Genomic DNA, 17,466 nt, shown 5'->3' with positions numbered 1-17,466 from the left:
ATTGTTTTCTTGATCTGCTCCCTTCCCAGCAAGGGGTCTCCAGCACTGATGAGGGGGGGAAGGGGTAGGTTACCTCCCTCAAGGCAGGCTGGGACCCCCCAGGCTCTCCCTGGGGAAGGGGCTTTGTGGACAAGCTGTTTTTCTCTCCTCCTGGCAAAGGGCAGAGAAGACAGTGGGTTCTAGGAGGGAAGAGGTGGCTCCAGAAGGGAGCCCTTCTGGAAAGTCACCTCAGGAGCCGCTTTGCCCTGAGGGACCCCTCATGTCCTTTCCTGCCCGAAGGGTTAGAGAGAGGCGAGCTCCCCGGGCTTGAAGTGAGGGTACAGTAGCCAAACAAGTGAGTGATACCTCAGGTGTGTGAGTGTGTTTGGGAAGCTGGATTTAGATCCTCTGCTTAGACCCCTGAGTCTTGACTTAGCAGGAAAAGTTGATGTCTGAACATGGACTTCCACCTGCCCCATCCCTCCTCCCTCACGTGACCTCTGCTCTGGCCCCAGCTGCCCACCTTCCTTTCCCAGCTGATGATAGCGCTATGGGACCAGAACCTATGGGACCTCAGCACCCAATGGCGACGCACATCTAGGTTGGAAACCCTGGAAGTGAATGGTCAGGTTCTCACCTCCTCCAAGGAGGTGGTAACAGGAGTCAGAGGAGAGAGGGAACATACTGAATACCCAGTACAACACGGGCATCAACCCAGTAATGTTCTAGCTGAATACCAGACCTGATGCCATATACCCTCAAATATAAACTGCCATTGACCTTAAAACACACACGCTATTACTGGGAAAGAGACCTGTCAATTACACTTCGACCAATGTTTTCTTATCATGTAGCAGTTCTTTCTGGTATTTGCTAAAAGAGCTGTCTGGGACTTATTTCAAACATAGATTGTTATCATGTTTTATCTACAAGCTGCATGCTAGGGCCATGATGCATGGCTATGTGATTACTGATGCCTGGCTGATGGTGACCACGAGACGCCATTGGTTAAAGACGCACTTTGACGCGGGAGAAGGTAGTATGTGAAAAAAGGCCTATCTCAGAATCGACGGACTATGGGAATTTCTAAGAGTTACTGAACACTTCTTATGTGTTAATTATCACCCAAAGAAATCCATAAGGTTGATCATTTATCAGACCCATTTTACAGATGAGCAGAGGTGAAATCAGCCCCTCCACCCCCACATAGGCAGAGCCAGACGTCAGCCCAGGCTAACGCCCGGAGAGTCCTGTACTGCAGACTCCAGGGGCCCAAGAAATTGTGATTCCCCTGCCAGGGGCGCCCTCTTTGGCTTTAGGTCTGGTAGGCGTGGCCCCTTCCGCAAACAGCTTGAGGGAGAAATCCAGGGCCGGGGCAGCCTGGGTCAGCATCCCCAGGGAGATGATGTCAATGTGGGGCCCGCAGAACTGAGGCAGGTTGGCCAGGGTGATGCCCCCGCTGGCCTCCACGCCCACACTCGGGAAGCGGGCCTTCAGCGCAGCGGCCGTGGCGTGCAGTTCCTGCGGGACACAAACACAAGCCGGGGGGGGGGGGGGGGGGGGGGGAGGTGAGAGCGCGGGACGGCGGCCCCTTCCCGGGAAGCAGACCCCACCTTACCTCGGGCCTGAAGTTGTCCAGCAGGACGAGGTCTGCGCCTGCCTCGGCCGCCTCCACAGCCTCCCGCAGACTGCCCACCTCGACCTCCACCTTCAGGGTGAAGTCGGCCACCTGCCGGGCGCCTCGAACCGCCTTTCGGGCAGAGGGGGCAGCGGGGACAGGAGGGTGAGGGCGAGGACAGGGGCACTTGACACAGGGCACAGTGAGCTGGGCCTGGCGTTGGAAGGGCCCCGGGGGGATAACAAGCTTGGGTTCATGAGAACGTCTGGCATCAGGATGGTTTCTTTTACATGGGGGGGGGGGGGGGGGGACCGCGTGAGGGGTCTAGCAGACCCCCCCAACCCCCCAGGGCGTGGTCGGGGAGTCTCAGGTAGAGGGGAAGGGCTGCGGCGGGGGAGATGGGAGCGGGGCCGAGCAGGGGCCCGGCCGGACACGCACCTTTCCCACACCACCGGCTGCCAGGACGTGGTTGTCCTTCACCATCACCAGCCCTCCCAGGTCGTATCGGTGGGCGGCCGCCCCGCCCACCAGGAGCCCGTACTTCTCCACCAGCCGGAAGCCTGGCGTGGTCTTCCTCGTGCCCGCCACGTGCCCGGCCCAGCCGGCCCCCCGCGCGGCCTCCACTGCCGCGGCCGCGGCGCTGGCCACCCCGCTGCAGCGGGCCAGCGTGTTCAAGGCCACCCGCTCCCCCAGCAGCAGGCAGTGGGCGGGGCCCCGGACCTCGGCCACCTGGGCCACGGGCGCCAGCTTGGAGCCCTCGGGGAGGAGCCAGGAGACCTGGCAGTTGACTTGGGTGAAGATGGCATCGAAGAAAGGCCTCCCGGCCAGTACCCCAGCGGACTTGGCCCACAGCGCCGCCTGCGCGGGGGCTGCCCCCGTCACCAAGGCTGCGTGGTTGGGACCTGGGCAGTCCTCTCGGAGCCAGCTGTCTGCCAGGGCGGCCAGAGTGGCGGGGGGCAGCAGCAGCGCCAGGCCTGGGAAGGAAAGACAGAGAACAGGTTATGCTGTGGCCCCCTCGCCCGTAGTCAGGGGTGGTTGTCAAAACATGTAAGGACCAGTGGGGCGCCTGGCTGGCTCGGTCCAGGGAGCCTGTGGCTCTTGATCTCCCGGTTTCCGGTTGGAGCCCAGTGCTAGGTGTAGAGATTACTTAAAAATAAAACCTTAGGGGGGGAAAGAACTTTTAACAACCAGCTACATTGGGGACTAGCCAATTAGGACGAAGACGTGGGGGTCCTGGAAGAGGGGTTTGTGGGCAGGACAAGGTTGTCCCATTAAGGAAATAAAAATACAGGGCACCTAGTTAAATTTCTGACAAACATCAAGTTTGTTTTTCAATTTTAAAAATTTTTTTACTTTTAATGTTTATTTATCTTTGAGAGAGAGAGAGAGTGCGGGGGGGGGGGGGGGGTGGGCACGGAATCCAAAGCAGGCTCCAGGCTCTGAGCTGTCAGTACAGAGCCCGATGCAGGGCTTGAACCCACGAACCGTGAGATCATGGCCTGAGCCGAAGTCGGACACTTAACTGACTGAGCCACCCAGGTGCCCCTGTTTTTAACTTTTTAAAAAAAATTTTGAGAGAGAAAGACAGAGAGTGAGCAGGGGAGGGGCAGAGAGAGGGGGAGTCACAGAATCCAGAGCAGGCTCCAGGCTCTGAGCTGTCAGCAGAGAACCCCATGCAGGGCTCGAACCCACGAACCATGAGATCATGAACCTGAGCCCAAGTTGCGCACTTAACCAACTAAGCCACCCAGGTGCCCCCCTTTTTTTAGTATAAATATATCCTACGTGATATTTAGAACATACTTACACTTAAAATTTATCCAATTATCTGAAATTCAAGTTTAACTGAGTGGCCTGTATTTTATGTGTCAAACCTAGTGCTAGATCAACAGCTATTTATCAACTGGAAGAGAAGGCACCTAAAAGTCACCAGCAGCCTTTCCAGTCGGCCTGGCATAGAAGGATTAGTTGTGAGTGGAAGCATCCAGCAGAATGTGTGTGCTCCACAGCACCAAGCGTTTTCCAGCTGGAAGCTCGGCTTTTTACAGATGTGGAGACTGGGGAGAGTCAGGTCGGGGCTGAGGTCACACAGCAAATTGGTGGCAGGGTCAGACCAACCGGGCCCCTCTGCCTTTGCTCTCTTGCTTGTAGACTCCTCCCACGCCTGATGTTTCCACAAACCGTCCTCTCTCTAGAGATGGGGGCGGTGCAAGGAGGAAGGTGCAGGGGAAAATTGGGTTTGAGCCCTTGCTCTATGAGGCACAGCTTCAGGAGTGTGGGTGAGTCCTTTCCCTGTAAAAAAAAAGTTGCGGACAAGGTGGTAGTTCCCGCCAGCATGTAGCCGCTAACGGGCCCCTCATGTCTGTTGAATGAGTGGGTGACGGCAGAGGCCGAGCTCAGACACGGTGCGACATCGCCATCTGTCGGCCAGGAGGAGACCTGAAGCCTCCTGTGCTCGAGCCAAGGACAGAACTCGTGGCCCCTCTGGGGGAGGGGGGAGAAGGCTGGATAGCACGTTGCAGGGTTTTGTTTTGCTTCCTCATTTTGCTCCAAGTCGAAGACTAGACATTCTGGTTTGCTCTACTCTCAGAATAAGGCCCTTCTTGCCCAGCCTTTCTCCCCCAACGCCAAGCACCCAATCTGCACGCCGTGCCCCCCACCCCCTACCCTCACTCTCAGTGATTGCACCTGGCCCTTCTGTCCCACACTCTGCCCCATGTGGCTTCCATTCCTCCCTCAGAACCGTCTTGCCCTGGCGGGTGCTGGGAGCCGACAGTAAAACCGACAAAGGCATGGTTCCCATCTCCACCGTTCACCGTCCAGCCAGCGGTCGTAGGGCAGAGACGCGGAAGCTCCCACTCCATCCGTACCAGATGCAGTGGTGTTTGCTTTTTAAAGTGAATCTGAATCCATCACCCGGTGAGTATATGGTAAACAAGCTGTGAGACTCCCCTGCAGGGTAATTCTCCTGGGCAACAAAGAAAGGAACCGAGTACTCTCTCTCTCACACACACACACACACACAAGACAGGGACACGTTTCCAATGTATTCTAAGTAAAGGAGTCAGATTCTAAAGGCTACATGGTATTTGAGTTCATCCACATGACATTCTGGAAAAGGCAAAAACCACAGCAAGAGAACAGACTGGTGGTTTCCTGGGGCGGGGTGGGGGAGGGGCGGGCCACAAAGGAGCAGCCCCCCCCCCCCCCGCAGGGCGGTGGGGGGGGTGGTTTGGATAGGACTGAACTATATTTTGTCTCTGATGGTGGCTGCACCACTGATGCGTTTGCCAAGACTCATAGAACTAAACATAAAACAGGGTGAATTTTGCTCTCTGTAATGATACCTCATTAAACCTGACTTGAAGACAATAAAAAAGTACGTCACTCTCCTGCTTAGATCCCCGCTTTCGTTGTGTCAGTTCCAGCTGACCTTTCTCTCCGTTGTTTTCATTCAGTCTTTTTTTTTTAATGTTTATTTTTTATTTTTGACAGAGAGAGAGAGAGAGAGAGAGAGACAGAGCATGAGCAGGGGAGGGGTAGAGAGAGAGGGAGACACAGAATCAGAAGCAGGCTCCAGGCTCCGAGCCATCAGCACAGAGCCCGACGCGGGGCTCGAACTCACAGACCGCGAGCTCGTGACCTGAGCCGAGGTCGGACGCTTAACCAACTGAGCCACCCAGGCACCCCCGTTTTCATTTACTTTTTTGACAAGTCCTTATTGAACACCTGCTCTGCGCCAAGGAGTAATTTCAAGGCGACAGAATGGGCAGCTCTTCCTCTTAGCTTTTGGGCCTCAGCCTATGTTGTTCCAAGCCTGTGCCTCTGCCTGGAAGTCCCTTCCCTCCTTCCCCTCACCCCAAACTCCTCCTCCACCTCTACACCTCTTTCAGGTCTTCTCTGGGGCATCAGTTCCTCGGCAGGGGCGCTCGCACCCCTCCTAAATCAGGCCACATGCGCAGTCGACTCCTTGTTCTTCATCCACGCTCTACTGTTGTCTCTCTAGGGACAAAAGTGTGTCCATCCAGAGAGTGCTCTGCTCTGTCTCAAGTGCCTAACACACCAAACCATACAAATGTGCTGCTTTTACAGGTCAAAGATGGTCACGTATTGGCGATTTCATGTTATTTAGCTTCACACTAGGTGTTCAATGATATTCATCCAAATAGAGAGGCTGCCCAGTTCGAGGAACCAGAACCCAGACTGGGGCCATAAGGCCTGCGTTCCAATACTGCCCCAGCAGCCTCCAGCTGAGTTATCTTGGGCAAGTGACTGAACATCTCCAGGGCCTCAAGGGTGCCTCCTTTGTGACAGGGATAACAAAAATAATCGCCTCACAGGGTTGTATGGAAATTAAGTGGGTTAATGTTTGCAAAGCCCTCGGGAACACTGTCTGGCACATAGCAGATGTGTTTGCCAAAGGGTGGCTGAACATTTACCAAGGGTCGTGGGAGCAAAGGCGAAGAAATGACTAAGTGTCCAGGAGGAAGGGGGAGGTGGTTTTAGTGGCCTTGAAGGATGAGTAATGTTTTCCAGGCAGAGTTACGAGGTAGGGAGGGGGTGGGGAGACATTTCAGGCTGAAAAAGCAGGTGTTCAAGGCTCAAAAGTAAGAAAAGAGAGAAAGTTTGTAAGGGAGGACTTCGGGGAAGAAAAGGGATGGCCAGAGTGAAGAAGGACTGAATTATTTAGCTCAGCAATTTGGACAGAACTTAGGGGCCATCACGGAATTTTAAGCAAGAGAATTACTATTTTTTTTAAGGTTTCATTTTTAAGTAATCTCTATACCCATCATGGGGCCCGAACTCACAACCCTGAGATCAAGAGTCAGATGCTCGAAGGGGCACCTGGGTGGCTCAGTCGGTTAAGTGTCTGACTTCAGCTCATGTCATGATCTCACTGTCCGTGAGTTCGAGCCCCTCGCTCTCTGCCCCTCCCCCACTCACACTCTGTCTCTCAAAAATGAATAAACATTTAAAAAAAATTAAGGACGGGCTAAGTGGCTCAGTCGGTTGAGCGTCTGAGCGGCTCAGGTCATGATCTCGCGGTTGACGAGTTCAAGCCCCACATCGGGCTCTGTGCTGACAGTTCAGAACCTGGAGCCTGCTTTGGATTCGATGTCTCCCTCTCTCTCTGTCTCCCCGCTCATGCTCTGTCTCTGTCTCAAAAATAAATATAAACATTAAAAATTTTTTTTTTTAATTAGAGAGTCGCATGCTCTAGCAACTGAGCCAGACAGGTGCCCCAAGCAAGAAAATTATAGAATTATGATTTTGTTCTAGAAGAATAACTTCATCCCCCAACTGGAGACCGGTTGGGAGGCAAAAGGAGGCTGAGGCGATTGGCCAGACAAAAAAAGAGACAGACGCTGGATGTCAAGGAGCGTCCTGTGTCATGCCCTGGTGCCACAGCGTATAAATAAGCAGCAGAGCTGCGGGGAAAGAGTGGCTTCGGCTTTGCCGATGTTAAGGTTGTGCTGCCAGCAGGAAAACGTGCGTGGCCGTGTCCTGATGGTGGGACCTGGAGTTCGGAGAGACACTGGGTGAGGAACGGGGATTTTGGAGCCACCAGCAGACATGGGTGATGACTAAGCATAGCAACGCGTAAGATCATCAGGTCAGGTAAGAAAAGGAGAGCTCTGGGAAGCACCAGTATTTAAAAAGAGAAGTGGCACCAGGAGGGAGTGGGCGTCCGGAGCTGAGGGTTTCAAGAAGTAGGATGTGAGCAGAAGCAAATAGAAGGAAGGCTGCAAATGGGCATAAGACTTAGCAGCTGGGAGGCCATTGCCAGAGCAGTCTTAGCACTGGGTAGTGGGGGCAGAAGCCACACGGTCATGGTCAAGGAGTACATGGGAGGAGAGGAAGTGGTGGCGGTGGGTGTGACCACTCTACTTGGCAGAAGCTGAGAGAGCAGGGGGCCCTGCTCCCCGGGGAGCTTTTCAGACAGTCTGCTGCTCAGCCCCAGCCCAGACCAACCGAATCAGAATCTTTCTAGGTGGGTCCCAGGCATCCAAGTTTTGGAAGAGCTTCCCCTGTGACTCAGATGCACATAAGGGCTAAGAACCCATGCTCCAAGGCACCTGACTGGATTGGTCAGTAGAACAAGTGAGCCTGGATCTTGGGGTCATGAGTTCGAGCCCCATGTTGGGTGTAGAGATTATTTAAAAAAAAAAAAAAAAAAAAAGAAGAGGGAAAAAAAGAACCTATGCTCACTTGTGCTCACACAAGTCCACACCTCCTGCCTTCATTTATATGAAATGTCCAGAAAAGGCAAATCAAAGAGACAGACATCAGAATAGTGGTTGTCGGGGGTTGGGAATGAACTCTAAATGGCATAGGGTTGGAAGGATGGCAATGACCTGTGGGCATGGGTGCCTGGGTGGCTCAGTCAGTGAAGCCATCTGACTCTTAAGCATCTGACTTGATCTCAGGGTCGTGAGTCAAGCCCCACATTGGGCTCCGTGCTGGCTGGGGAGCCTACTTTAAAAAAAAAAAAAAGGCAGGCACCACCTTGCACCCCAGTGAACTCTGGGCACTGAAAATCAGGAAGAAAGAGAACTAGATACTGGGCGTTCCTGACAGGAGAGCACATCACCACCCAGCAATACTCTTGCCCAAATAGCCAACCCAGAGTAAGATCAGACTTCTAGATGCAACCACCAATTTACAAGAAAACCAGAGGACAGAGGAACATGTTAAACTCTACCATGGGAATACAGCCAGCAAAATTCAGACCATAGGAAACTCTACCAGAGGACAGTCTAATGTTTCCAACAAGTACAGTCCAAGAAAAAGAAAAGGTTAAAAGAATCTTAAAACAGGGGTGCCTGGCCGGCTCAGTCAGTAGAGCATTGATCTCGGGGTCGTGAGTTTGAGCCTTATGTTGGGTGTAGAGATTACTTAAAACTAAAATCTGTAAGGGCACCTGTGTGGCTCAGTCGGTTAAGTGTCTGACTCTTGGTTTGGGCTCAGGTCATGATCTCATGATTTGTGGGATCGAGCCCCTGACAGCGTGGAGCCTGCTTGGGATTCTCTCTCTCCTCTCTCTCTCTCTGCCCCTCCCCCTGTTCACGTGCTGGCAAACAAAATTCTCTCAAAATAAACATTTTTAGGGGTGCCTGGGTGGTTCAGTCAGTTGACCGTCTGACTTCAGCTCAGGTCATGATCTCACAGCTTGTGAGTTCGAGCCCCACGTCGGGCTCTGTGCTGACAGCTCAGAGCCTGGAGTCTGCTTCAGATTCTGTGTCTCCCTCTCTCTCTGCCCCTAACCCACTCACATTCTGTCTCTGTCTCTCTCAAAAATAAATAAACATTAAGAAAAATTAAAAAAAATAAACATTTTTAAAAACTAAAATAAAATGTAAAAAAAGTTTTTTTATTTTTTATTTTTTTTTTTTAAATTTTTTTTTTTGAACGTTTATTTATTTTGGGGACAGAGAGAGACAGAGCATGAACGGGGGAGGGGCAGAGAGAGAGGGAGACACAGAATCGGAAACAGGCTCCAGGCTCTGAGCCATCAGCCCAGAGCCCGACGCGGGGCTCGAACTCATGGACCGCGAGATCGTGACCTGGCTGAAGTCGGACGCTTAACCGACTGCGCCACCCAGGCGCCCCTAAAAAAAGTTTTTTAAAGAATCTTAAAACACATGCCAATCAATTGCAACATACGGATCTTATTTGGATCCTAATTCAAACAAAGTGAAACCAAATTAGAGCATTAATGAGGCAACTGAAAATTTGGACACCAACTGGGTGTTTGATAACATTAAGGACTTTTTTTTTTTTTTTTAAGTTTATTTGTTTTCAAAGAGACAGAGAGCACAAGCTGGGGAGAGGGGCAGGGAGAGAGGGACAGAGAATCCTAAGCGGGACTCGACCCCACAAACCATGAGATCATGGCCTGAGCTGAAATCAAGAGTCTGATGCTGAACCAACTGAGCCACCCAGGCGCCCCACATTAAGGATCTTTTTTTTTTAACTTCGTTGTAAAGAAAAGTTAGTTGTGATAATTGTATTGTGGTTGCAATAAAAAGAAACATCCTTATGTTTTCTTAGAAAATACACATCAAGGTGTTCATGTATGAAAAGACTGGAGAGCCGGCTTTACTTTAAGGTAATCCTGAAAGGTAGAAAGTAGAAATGGTGTGGCTAGAGCTGGGCTGGCCAAAAGTTGGTGGTTGTTGAGGCTTGCATGATGGGTACATGAGGGTTCATCATCTTTTTCTCTTTATTTTTGTTTGAAAAATCTTTATAATGAAAAAAGTTAGGAAGGAAGGTAGGAAGGAAGGAAGGAAGGTAAGAAGGAAGGAAAAAAGAAAGAGAGAGGAAGGGAAAAAAGAAAGAGAGAGAAAGGGGAAGAGAGGACCGTCATTTGACCTAGGGTCAAGGAAAGTTATGGGTTGTTTTGTTTTGTTTTGTTTTGTTTTGAAGTGGGCTTCACGCCCAGCACAGACCCCAATGTCCGACTTGATTGAACTCACAAACGTGAGATCAGGACTTGAGCTTGATCGAGAGCTGGATGCTTAACCAACGGAGCCACCCAGGCGCCCCAAGGAAAGTTTTTTTTAGGATGGGTAAGGCAGTCCTGCTCAACCTTGGCTGCACAATGGAATCATCTGGGGAGCTCTGCAAAATGCTGATGCCTTGGCTGCCCTCCCCCGACCCCAAGATTCTAACTGCAATGTGGTAACATAATTTCAATTTGTCCTAGAGCTGAGAGCTTCAGAAGTGCAGGAAAAGAATCATCTCTACCATGGGTCAGTGCCTACAGGCCTGGCACGTGGTCACAAATCCTACCCCAGTTCCTCAAGCTCGAGCTCACTCATATTTACAGGTGGAGATCTGAGACTCAGAAATGTAGAGGAAACTACCTACAGAGCAGAGCCAGGAAATGATAAAGCAGGACAATGACCAGGGTGGACCCAGGTCTCCCCTCTCCAGGCCGGGTGCTTTGGGACCCCCACGAAGCCTCCACCAGCAGGGGTTACTCTCTCGGAGCCTTTGAGATCCATCGTTCGGCGTGCGAATCGCTGAGCGAGTGAGAATGTTACAGGCTCCGTGTTCCGTTTGTGAAAAATAAACAAATACCTCTGGTTTGCTTCAGCCTCCCCACCCCATGCATTTCCAACAAAAGGGATTCCTGAGGGAAGCAGCTGTTACTGAAAGGAACTTCAGAGAAGGGAGAGCTGTTTTGGCAACTGCCAGAGGAGACCTTGCCTAGAAACTGCCACCCAGAGGGCGGCTGTAACGCCCTGTCCCGCCTTCTATCCTTGCGGTTGTCATAGGTAAAAGTCCTCTCAAGGTGCCCAGACTTCAAAGATTATAGTTTTATCCTGTGGGATGTAACTTAGACCTCTTCATTGGCTGTCCAGAATTTCATTAAAATTGGCATCTCGGGGCACCTGGGTGGCTCAGTAGGTTAAGCGTCTGACTTTGGCTCAGGTCATGATCTTGTGGTTCCCTGACTCCAAGTCCCACATCGGGCTCTCTGCTGTCAACGTGGAGGCTGCCTAGGATCCTGTCTCCTTCGCTCTGCCCTTCCCCCGCTCAAGCATGGGCTCGCTCTCTCTCTCTCTCTCTCAAAAATAAGTAAACATTAAAAAATTAATGGGAATGCAAGCTGGTGCAGCCACTCTGGAAAACAGTATGGAGGTTCCTCAAAAAACTAAAAATAGAACTACCCTACGACCCAGCAATGGCACTACTAGGCATTTATCCAAGGGATACAGGTGTGCTGTTTCGAAGGGACACATGCACCCCCATGTTTATAGCAGCACCATCGACAACAGCCAAAGGATGGAAAGAGCCCAAATGGCCATCGATGGATGAATGGATAAAGACGATGTGGTATATATATACAACGGAGTATTACTCGGCAATCAAAAAGAATGAAATCTTGCCATTTGCAACTGATCTCACATGATCTCAGTGGATGGAACTGGAGGGTATTATGCTAAGTGAAATTAGTCAGAGAAAGACAAACATCATATGACTTCACTCATAGGAGGACTTTAAGAGACAAAACAGATGAACATAAGGGAAGGGAAACAAAAATAATATAAAAACAGGGAGGGGGACAAAACAGAAGAGACTCATAAATATGGAGAACAAACTGAGGGTTACGGGAGGGGTTGTGGGAAGGGGGATGGGCTAAATGGGGAAGGGGCAGTAAGGAATCTCCTCCTGAAACCATTGTTGCACTCTACGCTAGCTAATTTGGATGTAAATTTAAAATTAAAAATAAATACATAAGTACATAAATACATAAAATTTAAAAAAATTGGCATCCCTGTTCCTGAGGGGATGCAAAGCATCATGGCATATTTCTTGCCTGCACTTCCTTCCTCCCTCCCTTCCCACTTCCTTCCTTCCTTTCTCCCTTCCTTCCTTCCTTCCTTCCTTCAATTTTATTTATCTAAGTGATCTCTACACCCAACATGGGGCTCGAACTCATGACAAGAGTCGTGTACTCTTCCGACTGAGCCAGCCAGGCATCCCTCTTGCACCTTTTTTCTTTACAAATCATGTAAAAAGATACAGATAAAGTGATGACCCTGAGAGAATATATGAAGATTTTCCCCCATGGGCATTCTTGCTGTTCTTGTCTGGACGGTGGACTGATTCTTACTGTGCTTCTGTGTGGCCCTAATTGGGTGGTGGCTCCTGGCCGTGAGGGACGAGGCCAACATGAGAACTCCCACACCGTCCCCTTTCCTTCGGTCGTTTAACTTGCTCCTGTGAACACACCCAAGATGAGTGTAACAAGCGTGTTCTTATTTTTGTGTGTGACGATGTGGACCGTGTCAGCAGCTATGGGGGTGGTATGTGTTCCACCTAAACCCAAGTCAGGGGACTCCTGGGTGGCTCAGTCGGTTAAGCGTCCAACTCTTGATTTCGGCTCAGGTCATGATCTCACGGTTCGTGGGTTCAAGCCCTGGGTCGGGCTCTGTGATGACAGCACGGAGCCTGCTTGACATTCTCTGTCTCTCCTTCTCTCTCTGCCCCTCCCCTGCTCTGTCTCTGTCAAAATAAATAAATACTACAAAAAAAAAAAAAAAAAAAAAAAGGATGGGGGTGCCTAGCTGGCTCAGTCGGTGAAGCACACAACTCTTGATCTCGAGGTTGTGAGTTTGAGCCCCATGTTGGGGGTAAAAATTACTTAAATAAAATAAAACAACAGCTAACACTTTCACAGTCCTTCTGAAGCACTGTGCCAAGCATCTTACATGTATATATAGACATATTCAATCCTCACAACGACCCTTTGAGATAGGTCCCATTATTTCCTCCATTTTACAGTTGCGGAAACTGAGGCACTGAAAAGGCAAGTAGCACCCAAAGTTCACACATTTCACACAGCTGGGAATGGGGAGTCAGGATCATAAACTCAGGCAGGATGGCTCCAGAGTCCCCTCACTTACCCCACCTCACCACACACTGCCATAATCTAGCACAAAATTATATTTTGAAATTGCCATATGTTTATTACGTCAACATTCAGAGCTCTGCAAACCACGCCCACGGCTCCAGGGCTCTTTCCTACTGACCTCGGAACACCCTGGATCAGGGCGTCAGAAACACCGGGGGGAGGGGGGGGGGGAGGCGCCTGGGTGGTTCGGTCGGTTAAGTATCAACTCTTGGTTTCGGTTTAGGTCATGATCTCATGGTTCCGGAGATCGAGTCTCGAGTTGGATTCCAGGCTGACAGTGTGGCGCCTGCTTGGGATTCTCTCTTTCCTTCTCTCTCTCTCCCCATCCCCAATTCACACGCGCGTGCATGCGTGCGTGCGTGCGTGCACGTGAGTGTGCTCTCTCTCTCTCTCTCTCTCTCAAAATAAAATAACAAACAAAAAAGAAACACCTGGGTTGGAATCTTACTCTGCCACCTACAGGCTGAGCGACCTGAGGCAATCTACTAACTTCTCCGAGGGTCAGTTGCATGCAGAAATCACAGGTTTTCTGGAGGCGAAGATCCGCCCACAAGAACATGCCCCTCGAAGGACCTCCGGCCCCGTCCCCGGAAGAGGAGGAGAGGAAGCCCAAGAAGCAGCGCCTGGCGCAGAGCCCCAACTCCTACTTCACGGGTGTGAAGTGCCCAGGATGCTACAAAAAATCATCACCATGTTCAGCCACGTGCAGACCGTGGTGCTGTCTGGGGGCTGCTCCACCGTCCTGTGCCAGCCGACAGAAGGACAAGCAAGGCTCAGGGAAGGATGCTCTTTCAGATGGAAGCAGCACTAAAAGCCCCGAGTCAACATGAGTGGGGAACTATCCCAACAAACAGCTTTAGGATTAAAAAAAAAAAAAAAAAGGAAAGAAAGAAGAGAAAAGAGAAGAAATCACAGGGCTGCAGGGAGGAGGGGGTGAAGCAACTGACAAAGAGTGCCTGAGCCGATGCCTGGCCAGATGGCTCTGAACCCATGTGTGTGACCCTGGCAGCTTCGTTCTTCCATCTATTTATTTGTCGATCCATTTGTCCAACGCCAGATGGAGACAGAGGCTGGCGAGCACAGCAGTTTCTAGATAAAGTTCTTTTCTTATCTCCTTCTCTCCCTAGAAAGAGAAATTACCTCCAAATAGGGCCACATGGGACCGCCCTCCGCACAAGTGGGAAACCGATCTACAGAATTTCAGAGTGACCCAAGAGTAGAGAGCTGAACCGCAGGAAGGGGCCAGACCGAGCAGGCCTTGAATGACAGAAAAGAGTTCGGGTTTTGTTCAACGGGCAATGGGAAAAGCACTTCAAACTTTCGATCGGAAGTCACTTTGACGTTTAAATATTTACATTGTGCCTAGAGTTCTCGAAAGATGCAAGATGGGAGGCTGTTGCCACAGCCTGGGCAAGGAACATTGAGCCGGGATGTGTATGTGAGAAGTGTCTCCCCCAAGGCTGTAAGGAAAGAACACAGCACCAGCACCCTGCGCCCAGACTGGCCTGCTCTGGCCCGCCCTGCTCACACTTTGGCGGAGTCTGACTTCTCCATCTTTGCCACCTGCTTCTGCCCCAACTCTGTCCTTGCCCTCCCTTTCCCCCATGTCCCCAGCTTTTGATTCACCCCTTTAATTTGCCTGCTCCCTCCTGGCTTAATTTCCACGGGGCATTGATCCCCGCCAACCCTTCTGACTTGGCCCAGAGGTCCACCAACATCACCAGAGTGAAGGCACTGAAACAAAGGAAGCCTCCACCAGGCTCCTCCCCCAGAGGGAGGTGGGAACAGAAAAGGAAGAGGCTCAGGTGACACTCTGGTGAAGGCAAGTCATAGGACGCGGCAGCTGCCTGGATATTGGGGTGCGAGGGAGGATGGGCAGAGATGACCCTGAGGTCAAGTAGGAGGATGGTGAGGTAAGGACAGAAATGGAGCCGACGTGGGGCGCCCGGGTGGCTCAGTCGGTTAAGCGTCCAACTTTGGCTGGGGTCGCGATCTCGCGGTTTGTGAGTTTGAGCCCCGCGTCGGGTGCTGTGCTGACAGCTCAGAGTCTGGAGCCTGCTTCGGATTCTGTGTCTCCCTCTCTCTCTGCTCCTCCCCTGCTCATGCTCTGTCTCTCTCTCTCTCTGTCTCTCTCTCTCTCCCCAAAATAAATAAAAACATTTTAAAAAATTAAAAAAAGAAAGAAATGGAGCCGATGTCGGGGGAGGTCTTTGAGTCTGACACGCCAGGGAGATGTCCAGGTGCAAATGGACCCACACGGCTTCCAAAGATGGGACCAGGATCTGGGAGGGCTCAGAGCTGGACAGACACACATGGGGAATCAACACCATCACTGGCATAACGACATCAAGTGATTTCTGTGTAGCTGGCACAATGAGTGTTCTCTCATTTAATCCGAACCACAACCCAAGCGAAGGCAGTGTTTTCACTTCATCAATGAGGAAACTGAGGCACAGTGAGTGGAAGCGTCCCGGTTCTGTCCGAGGTCGCACAGTTAGCATGTGGCAGGGATAGGACTTGAACCCAGGCTCTGACTCTGAGGTCCTTTCTAAGCCAAAAGCTGGCGTGGACCCCAAAAGCTGGCTCCACAGCCAACCCAGAGGTGCCAGGTGTGTGGGGCCAGCGGATACCTCAGACCAGGGGAGGCAGGTCAGAGCCGGAGAGAAACAGCCCAGGGTGGGGAAAAAGAAAATGCAGAGAGCTCAGGAAGGGCCCTCCTGTCTTCCAGGCACTGGCCAGATACCTCCCAGAAGTCTGTCGTTTGTGAGCTGGGAACTCTCATTGTCATTTTACAGATGCAAAGAAATGAGGATCTGAGAAGTCAGGTGACCTGCCCGACGTCACACAGCCTGTTCCTGGTGAAGCCCAGATTCAAACAGGAGCCTTTGGACTCCAGAGCCTGGCCCGTACCCTTGTACACACGGCCTCCTTAGCGACAGCACCCCCACCCCAGGCAGAGTCCCTGGGCTCCGGCCCCCTCCCCCACCCGGCTGCACAAAGGACCGGACTTTGCTCCCCTCCTCCCCCGCCAGCTATGTAGGGGCAAAGTCCAGAGCTGCTCGCGAAAGCGGCCTCCTCCAGACCACCCTGACCTTTCCTTTCCGGGGGCTCCGGCCCCTTTCTGCCCCTTTCTGCCCCAGAACTCGTTGGGGAACCATAGAAGTAAGGGTAAGAAATAGACTCCTGGAGACAGAAGAGCTTGGGGTTCAGAGAGGTTGGGGGCAGAGAGTAGTGGGGAGGGAGGAGAATAGGGGGCAGGCGCAGTTGAAGGGGGTCAGAGACTGAGAGGTGTTGGGATGGGGAGGGAGGCAGGATAGGGGACATGGTGAGACAGGGACGGGGAAGCCAGGCCTGGGAGCCTCCTCTACCTTCAGGGTCCATGACCGCTTGAAGCTGCAGGACCGGCGGCGTGCACTGCTCAGTTCCCCTTCTCCTCGGAGGCCGGAGGGGGTGGGACTGCCAGAGGAAGAAGGAAGGGGCTGGTCCAGCCAGCCCTTCCCAGATTCTCTGGGGCTCCCTCCCTCCTCCCCTCTGCCAGGACCCCTGGGGGCGGTACACACCTTCTCCTTCCACTTTCTGCTGGACTGGAAGAGCTCTTGCCTAACTCAAGTCCTCACCCCGTTCCCTCCACCCGCCCAGGCTTCCCCAGGCCGTGAGGCTGCTGGTGACAGCTGGAAAGCTTCTTTGATGGGTGCCCTGGAAAAATCGCGGGCTTGGGTCCTAGGTTCAGATCAATTCCCAGTTAGTTCTAAAATCTGATTTTCTGAATAAGTGTATTTCTCACTTGACCGATTTTTCCCCCCTGAGGCCAGACCCCCACTATATCCAACTTGAACTAGAATAACGCTCTCACCTTGGGCTGCACTCCCTTCAGGCCATCCTCCTGGATGCCCGGTTTACCCAAAAGACAGACCCAAGCTTGCCACAGGTGTACTTGAAATCGTCATTTTTTCATTCGCTAATTCATTTATCCCTCCATTCAGTAAACACATATCAGGTAGCTACTGTGCCGGGCCCTGGACCCTGGAATCACAAAGATGACGCGTGGACTTGGAGGGGCTACACTCTAATGAGTGAGGGACACCGTCACACAGTTACCGCCCGGGTGTCGTGCGGTCACACGAGGTGCCGTGGAAGAAATACCATGTCTGTTGGGGATGGAAGCGGCAAGGGCGGCTTCACAAAGGCGGTGACATTTGAGCTGAATCTTGACGGTTGAGGAGTTTGGCGCGAAATCAAGATGTGTGCGTCATGGGGCAGGCCGGGGGTGGGCTGGCTTCAGGCAGAGCGCGTGCAGTCTTGAGTAGGTGGCTCTCTTCAGGACCAGCCCTCCTGGGATGGATCTGGCCCATAGTCCAGCTAGGCTATCCAGAGGCCACAAGCTGGCCAGGCAGGGACTGAGCACCCTGGGAAACTGAGGCACACAGGCACCCATTTGCAGCTC

At 51.9% G+C, this 17,466-nt stretch overlaps 1 protein-coding gene across 1 annotated transcript; it reads right to left on the bottom strand.

Annotated features, from left to right (window-relative positions):
- Nucleotides 1–1,117: 1,117 nt before the first annotated feature.
- QPRT (quinolinate phosphoribosyltransferase) lies at nt 1,118–16,515 on the bottom strand. The gene is made up of 4 exons (XM_045460331.1): nt 16,391–16,515; nt 2,036–2,571; nt 1,598–1,729; nt 1,118–1,500 (listed from the first exon to the last, which is right to left on the bottom strand). Exons 1-4 carry the CDS (start codon nt 16,401–16,403, stop codon nt 1,213–1,215), a joined length of 969 nt encoding a protein of 322 aa, XP_045316287.1. The 5' UTR covers nt 16,404–16,515; the 3' UTR covers nt 1,118–1,212.
- Nucleotides 16,516–17,466: the final 951 nt, after the last annotated feature.

This window comes from Leopardus geoffroyi, chromosome E3 (assembly GCF_018350155.1).
Source record: "Leopardus geoffroyi isolate Oge1 chromosome E3, O.geoffroyi_Oge1_pat1.0, whole genome shotgun sequence".
In the NCBI taxonomy this organism is placed as follows: domain Eukaryota; kingdom Metazoa; phylum Chordata; class Mammalia; order Carnivora; family Felidae; genus Leopardus; species Leopardus geoffroyi.
This window is presented reverse-complemented; position numbering and strand designations above follow the sequence as displayed.

What these genes read in the sequence shown, in the direction of transcription:
- QPRT (XM_045460331.1), bottom strand. An exon ending in CAGCCGGTGGTGTGGGAAAG is followed by an intron (nt 1,730 to 2,035) that starts GTGCGTGTCCGG and finishes TCTGCCCGAAAG; the next exon opens with GCGGTTCGAGGCGCCCGGCA. An exon ending in TGGACAACTTCAGGCCCGAG is followed by an intron (nt 1,501 to 1,597) that starts GTAAGGTGGGGT and finishes TGTGTCCCGCAG; the next exon opens with GAACTGCACGCCACGGCCGC.